Here is an 8,086-nt window from a genome sequence, read left to right on the forward strand (position 1 = left end):
GATATTTCTCAGTAGGCATTCATTTTAACAAAGCCAAGAGTCGTATTTATCATGCTTATCTTTGTATTTCTTTGACACAATATCTAGCACATGGTAGATGCATTAAAATATCTTTTACATAAATTTAAAAATCTATTAAGAGATTTTAACAATTTCATAAATCACCCAAATATATAAAGAGCTCTCACAATCCAGTCAGAAATAGAGAAACACAATGAGCAAAGCAGAGGAACAAATAGTTCATGAGAAAATAAATAAAAATAGTCAACACATACATCAGAAACCTCACTAAGAAGGTAATGTATATCTTTTAAAACAATGAATTATCACTTATCTATTACATTGCGAAGATTTTGTAATTGTTGAAGGTTGGTAAAAGTGGTTTTTCATACACAGTTGCTGAGAGTGTTCTGATACAAACTTTCTAAAAGGTATTTGAGGAATATGTATCAAAAGCATCGAAAGGTATGCATCCCATTCTCCTTATAAACCACATCTTGGTATATGTCCCAAGGAAATAAAAATTAGAGACAAAGACTTAAAAGTAAGAAGAGTCTTCAGGTAATAGTCCCCCAAAATGTGATAATGTAATATCCACTAACAGCAGATTCGTAAAATGAATTCCAGTAAATACATTTAATGGAATAGCAGGTGGCCACTTAAAATCATGAAATAGTACTGTAAAATAAATATTAGTACAAAACATTACATTTTCAAATCACTTAATAAAGTAGTATGTATGATATCTCAATTTTATAAACAACTAAATGCTTGTATACACATGCAAATATATGATACTCTAAAGTATTCAAATACTGCCTTGCAAAAATATATAAAGAAAAAAATGCAGAAAGGGGATTTGTACTACTTGGTCTTCAACTTTGGTTCACTCACTGTTTCATCACTGAATAACCTTACTAGCTCCTGCTCCTTTTTTGTAATCCACAAACTAGACAGAATTGTCCCCATTAATCCATCAGATCTCTCTGGAGGGCAGAATTAATAAAGTATCCCTTAAAAGAAAAAGAAAGTATGGATAAGTAGCTTCTTAGAAAAGATAGCAGGCTCTTCTCCTGGCAATCATTTGGAGATAGTCTCATCCAAGTTGTAGGCAGTGAAAATCCTGAAAGAGCAACAAAATTGCTCTTTAAGTCCTTCCTGTGATTACGAAAAAAAATCAGACCGGAAAAGCATCAATGGCCATGTAAATGTGAAGGGCTTGTAAAGCACACACTTTAAAATAAATACATGGATAGAGACATATATTTCCTGGTTCTATCTGTTGAGGGCCCCTCAGAGCAATGACATTCCTGTAGCAGTGAGCATACCTAGCACCTAGACCTTGATTTCTAAATACCATTCTTCAATAGAAAGAACCAGTCTTCTTGGAGAATAGTTGATTCCAAGATTGGAGAAAAGTAAATATAAGATGAGCCTGGAGTACTTTATCATGCTGGAAGATATGAAAGTACTAAAAAATAAAAGAAAACTGCAGGAGTCAACCTGAAGGAGCTCACAATAGCCAGAATGAGAGCAATTTGAGCAAAATTTAAAATTATTAAGTATTGGATTATAACCTGTAAAATATGGTGAATGTCCAGGAGTCCATGTTAATGTAAATAAACAACTAAATACATAAATAAATGCAGGAGAGAGGGCATCTCTTCCTTACAGAAGATGTTTAATTAATAAATATAGAAGGAATAAAGGAAATACAAAATTGCTGTTAGGCAAACACTACAGTAATACTTTCTGAAGGCAAGATCCACTGAAAGATACTAAATCAGTAAGGAAACTTAACAGACACCACCTTAATCAAGTGATCAAGGTCAACGTTATCAATACTAAGACATCTCAACGCTATGTAACTCCCTGATATGATGCATTGAGAAGGTTATAACATCACTCCTGTGGTATTCTTGCCAAAAATGCATAACTTCAATCTAATCATAAGTAAACCAGGGAGCAACTCAAATTGAGAGACATTTCACAAAACAACTGACCTATACTCATATCAAAAGTGTGAGATCCTGAACAACAAGGAAGAAACTCAGGCTGGGAATGGTGGCTCATGCCTATAATCCCAGCACTTTGGGAAGCAAAGACAGGAAGATCACTTGAGTCCAAGAGTTTGAGACCAGCCTGGGCAACATAGCAAAACCCCATCTCTACAAAAATTAGCCAGGAATGGTGGTATGTGCCTGGAGTCCCAGCTACTTGAGATGCTGAGGTGGGAGGATCACTTGAACCCAGGAGGTTGAGGCTGCAGTGAGCCCTGATAGTGCCACTGCACTCCAGCATTGGGTGACAGAGCAAGACTCTATCTCAAAAAAAAAAGAATGAGAAACTAATGCAGATTAGAAGAGACTAAGGAGACACAACAAACACATGCAATGTAGAATCATTGAAAGGAAAAAAGATATTCGTTGAAAAGCTGATAAAATTTGAATAAGCCCTGTAGTTTAGTTAGTAATAGTGTAGCATGTTAATTTCCTAGATTTGATCATTGTGCTCTGGTTATGCAGGTTGGTAACATGAGAGGAAACTGGGTGAAAGGTATCATGAACTCCATACTATTTTGTAACTTTTCTGTAAGTCTAAAATTATTAATAATAGGTGAAAATGAAACAACAAAAAAAACAATAAAATAAGCATATGGAATAAGACTGTCCCCTGGGTCTCTGTAGAAACCACATCAAACATCCCAAACACTCCTTTATCCCCATTCCGACTTGGGCCAGAATGATCAGAATAATGGTTCCTAATGTGCCTTGATAGACATGGAAACTCCCAGGACCTAGCCCTAAGGTGTTCTAATTCAGTAGGTTTGGGGTGGACTTGAGAACCCACCTTTTTAGTAAGGGCCTCAGTCTGTGGAACTATTGGCCTCACGTGCCCTGTGGATATTCTTAGCTGTTGGTTCATTTTCCTTAACTTAAAACAGTGGCAGACCCTAGGGGAATTTTTTAATCTCTAGGCTAGAACATTAACTTTTTTAAAATTCAGAATAATATTTTATTTGCCTCCAGTCTGTGAATGGGGATCCCACACATCACCCCTCACTGAAGACAATGCCCATAATGAAGTAACCCACCCGTGAACTTCTGAGGGCTTTAAGAATTATCTACCATCTAACTCCCTCACACCCGCTAAAGAAGGACCTCACCTTTTAATCCCTTTCATTGGCAAGGGGCATAAGGAGCTCCAAACACTGTCATCTAGAAAGAGCTTGACCTCATGGTTCCCACACTGTGCTTTTATGTCCCTGCTCCAGGAGATGATGGACATTGTCAAAGCAATCTATGACATGATGGGGAAATACACATACCCCGTGCTCAAAGAGGACACTCCACGGCAGCACGTGGACGTCTTCTTCCAGGTAAGTGCACACACCCTGCACATGAACTGTAAGCCCAACCTAGATCAAGTCAACCCAGGAGCATCTAAGCAAGTGATTTGTGTCCAACCCTGTACTAACCATGGCTGGAAACAGAAAGGAATTGTAAGATACACTGTCCTCAAGAAACAGATGGTCTCCTTAAGTTGCAAGTGTACACGACAGAAGAGAACAAGAAAGTGTATCATTAAATGTTAGCGGTATAGTATGAACTCTAAATCCATAAAAATTGGGGAATTAGAGTAAGCACGGAAGACCTCATTAATTACATTTGTGGAGGTGTTAAGCATTTGTGTCTGGTCAGTAATTGGAAATAAGATTGGAAACTAGGATAGGGCCAGATTGTGAGACCTTTAAATGAAGGTCTCATCCTGCCTTGCCCTGGTACAGGATGGGCAGCTACTGCTGATCCTTGACTAGGGGAGTGGTGTGATCATTGGGGCATTTTAGGAAAAAATTAATCTAGCAGTGGACTATCAGACAGTATCAGAGCTCATTCTAGTCCGACCTCCCACTTTTCAGATAGGAAAAGAGAGTCCTTTCGGGCCTTGAGCAAGTTTATATGACAAGTAAAGGCCAGAATCAGAACCTCTTGTACCCAGTGTTCTGCCAGATGGACAGGGTAGTAGGGAGTCTACAGAAGAAGCAGAATAAGCCAGCAGTGAGGTGATGAGTGTCCAGAGCAAGTCTTTCAATTTAAGGAAGCTCATGGGGTCAAAGTGTTGTAATTAGGGCGTAATTGGAATTGTCTGGCCAGTGAAAGACAACTCTCATTCTCAAGGCAAAGTTGGTTAATGAAATGAGCTCCAGCTCATTTGAGCTGAGCTCATTACTCTGAGCTCGCGCAAGAAAGCAGGGGAGCAAGCTTTGGAAGGAAGGTCACCGGATTCCGTAAAGTGCTTTCTGTTATGTCTTTCAGAAAATGGACAAAAATAAAGATGGCATCGTGACTTTAGATGAATTTCTTGAATCATGTCAGGAGGTAAGGAGAGATCTCAGGTCACAGTAATTCTACATCTGGGAAAGGAAATCTGGGGCTTGAGGACCTGCAGAAGGAAGGTGATGAGAAACCTGCACATAGCTGCAACCCCGCCCATCAGAGCCAATGACACCAGCAACAACTGTGGTTCCACTCCTCAGCCTGGCTTGTGGTTGGTCTTGGCTAAGCACAGGACTGAATGGAGACCCTAAGTAGGAGTCTGTGGGGATGTGAAAACTCAGAGGGGGTCTCTCTGAAGATAGACTTCCCAAAAAGGCAACACCATTATTTTTTAGCCTGCCTCTGGCTTGATGCCTCATTCCCCAGACTGCAAGGGAGCAGCTAGGGGGAAAGACTGTACAATTGTGTGATTCTCAAACCAGAGTATATATAAAAATTGCCTGGAATGATTCTGAAAATGTATATTTCTAGGCCTCAATCTCAGAGACTATAGATCTGGGTCACTTTAACACAAAGGCCCTAGACCAAAGCTTCTAAAACATTTTTTTTTTTTTACTCTTAAGTTCAGGGGTACATGTGCAGGTTTGTTACACAGGTAAACTTGTGTCATGGGGTTTGTTATACAGATTAGTACAGCACTCAGGTATTAAGCCTAGTACCCATTCGTTGTTTTTCCTGGTTCTCTCCCTCCTCCTACCCCCACCGTCTTCTGATACACCCAAGTGTGTGATACTCCTATTTATGTGTCCATATGTTCTCATCATTTAGCTCCCATTTACAAGTAAGAACATGCAGTATTTGGATTTCTGTTTCGAATGCTTCTAAAACTTTAATGTATGAGACAATATCCTTGAGAAGGTCTTGTTAAAATGCAGATTCTAATTCCCTAGGTCTGGGGTGGGGCCTGAGATGTTACTTTTCTCACATTCTCCTCAGTCACACTGGTGATGCTGGTCCTGAGAACACAACTTTCACTAAGTCTAACTAGTAAACTGGCCCCAGAGTCACTACTAGAGACTGAACCGAAAATAATTGCTTCATCTACTTTTGGGAAATGCATTTGTACCCCCACATTATTTTAGAAATGTACAGTTACTCTGAGCTGCAGCCAAGAAGAATAGAAACGTAAGAAAGCAGGGGAGAAGTTGCTAGCACGTACTGAGCCCCTACTGAGTTTCAAGCACATACACAAACATCGCAGCTGCCCTGTTATGTAGATGTCCTATATACAGTGTGATACTCAAGATATTTAACAACTAGAATGGAATGAACACTGACTCTCTTGGGGGTGAGTTCTCACTCTGTTAATTCCCTGGAGAGCTGGTTGTAAAACAGTCTAGCACTTTCCCCACCCGCAACCTTGCTTCCTCTCTAACCATGGGATCTCTGCACACCCAGATTCCCTTCACTTTCCACTGTGAGTGGAAGCAGCCTGAAACATGCACCAGATGGAGATGCCTGACTGAACTTTCCAGCCACCAAATACTGAACCAAATAAACCTATACTGACATTAACCTTTCATTTCTGATACTGATAATCTGAAAAGCAGTCTTAATAAGCATTTATCTACTTTATTGATTTATTTTTGAGAGAGCTTTGGGGAGTTTTCTTATTGTATGTCTCTATTGCATGTTCTGTATTTTACATTTTTCTATTATATCTTCTCTGAGTTATAGTATTGAATGTAGAAAAATTCTCAAATGTTGGGTATTAAGCAATAAACTTCTAATTCATGGTTGAGATAAGAAAATATCTTAAATTTAAAAAAATGAAAATATGACATATCAAAATTTGTAGCATCGAAAACAGTATTCCAGGAATGCAAGGTTGGTTTAACATTCAATAATTGGTCAGTGTGATTTGTCATATTAATAGAATAAAGAGAGAAAAATATAATCATCTCAGTGGATGTACAAAAATAATTTTATGAAATGCAGTTGTTCAGAGCTTCTTAAAAGAAGCAACTCAGTATTTTACTAGATGATTTCTTTCTTCTGAATTCTTCTTTAAGCCTACAGGTGGTGCTTCTTACTTTGAGCTGATTACTTTCTAGGTTCCCACCCTTACATCTAATTTTTCATACCCTTGTAGAGTTTTCTCCATACAGGAAACCCATGCTTGAGATTTGTTCACCAGAGTTACAGAGCTCTCAGGGAGGAGTCTCAGAGTTCTAACCATCCTCTTCCCCTCCTCCTTTCCCAGGATGACAACATCATGAGGTCTCTCCAGCTGTTTCAAAATGTCATGTAACTGGTGACACTCAGCCATTCCAGCTCTCAGAGACACTGTACTAAACGACCACCTTAACACCCTGATCTGCCCTCGTTCTGACTTTACACTCCAACTCTTGGGACAGAAACACCTTTTACACTTTGGAAGAATTCTCTACTGAAGACTTTCTGTGGAACCCAGCATCATGTGGCTCAGTCTCTGATTGCCAACTCTTCCTCCTTCCTCTTCTTGAGAGAGACAAGATGAAATTTGAGTTTGTTTTGGAAGCATGCTCATCTCTTCACACTGCTGCCCTACAGAAGGTCCCTCTGCTTGAGCTTAAACAGTAGTGCACAACATTCTGCTTATGTGCCCCCAGCCCACTGTCTCCAAGTCAAGCAGACCTTGGTGAAAATGGAAGCAAGAGGACTAGAGCCAGATGCACACCATCCTCTGATGGCCTCCCAAACCAATGTGCCTGTTTCTCTTCCTTTAGTGGGAAGAATGAGAGTTATCCAGAACAATTAGGATCTGTCATGACCAGATTGGGAGAGCCAGCACCTAACATATGTGGGATAGGACTGAATTATTAAGCATGGCATTGTCTGATGACCCAAACTGCCCATATCATTTGTTTCCAGAAACAAGGACCAATAATTCTCTCACACTAGCATTTGTGCTGGTATTGCAAGTCCTTTAACATGCCCAGGAAGGGAGCCATTGCCCAGTGGTCCATATCTCCACCCCATCCCCTGCTTGAGCCCAGCGCTGCATGTCCCTCCCAAGAAGCCCAGAATGCCTGCAAATTGCTGTAATTTTATACCATGTTCTAACCAATAAACAGAAGTATTTCTTACACGCTCAATCACTTCTTCATGACTCTGTTAGGTAGGAGAGGTAAGCTGTGAAAAGGGAAGGCTAGTACATTCATTTGACATCCAGTTTTTAGTGCAGTTGTCCCTCCGTATGTGTGAGGGACTGGTTCCAAAACTCCCCATACCAAAATCTGTAGATGCTCAAGTCCCACAGTCAGCCCTGAGGAACCCATGTTTACAAAAAAATTGGGCCTCCATATATGCAGGCTTCACATCCTATAAATACTGCATTTTCTATCATGTTTGGTTGAAAACAATCTACATGAGAGTGAACCCATTCCATTTAAACTCGTGTTGTCGGAGGGTCAACTGTACTTACGTCGTGCCAGGCCTGTGCCAGGCAGTGACTTCATCCTCCCCAGCCCGCAGGTCATCCTCAACAAACATCCAATCCAAGTGCAAATACTGTAACAAATGCAAATGCAACTTCAAGACAAGACCCTTCTCAACACCTTGCTTCCAAAAAGATATAAGACCCTCTGATATGGAAAGTCTGGAGCCCCTGTGGTATGGGCCGGAGTGCAGAGATGAAGAGGATGGCAGGGCCTCCTGCTGAAAGATTTTAGGGTCTAGAGGATGATCAAGTGGTTTCAGCCTATAACCAGCAAGTGATTACTCATATTGAACACTGTGGTCTTGGTTTCACCATTTGACATCACATT

General features: G+C 40.2%; 1 protein-coding gene across 7 annotated transcripts in view; it reads left to right on the forward strand.

Moving 5' to 3' along the window:
- Nucleotides 1–7,414, forward strand: part of KCNIP1 (potassium voltage-gated channel interacting protein 1) — a 388,725-nt gene extending 381,311 nt beyond the window's left edge. For all 7 annotated transcript variants that reach the window (XM_035290376.3, XM_035290381.3, XM_008991025.5 and 4 more), the window contains 3 exons: nucleotides 3,275–3,379; nucleotides 4,317–4,379; nucleotides 6,541–7,414. In XM_035290376.3, coding sequence (XP_035146267.1) covers nucleotides 3,275–3,379; nucleotides 4,317–4,379; nucleotides 6,541–6,588 — 216 coding nt within the window. In that variant the 3' untranslated portion in view covers nucleotides 6,589–7,414. The remainder of the gene's footprint in view (nucleotides 1–3,274; nucleotides 3,380–4,316; nucleotides 4,380–6,540) is intronic.
- The last annotated feature ends 672 nt before the right edge of the window (nucleotides 7,415–8,086 follow it).

This window comes from Callithrix jacchus, chromosome 2, assembly GCF_049354715.1.
Source record: "Callithrix jacchus isolate 240 chromosome 2, calJac240_pri, whole genome shotgun sequence".
Lineage (NCBI taxonomy): Eukaryota > Metazoa > Chordata > Mammalia > Primates > Cebidae > Callithrix > Callithrix jacchus.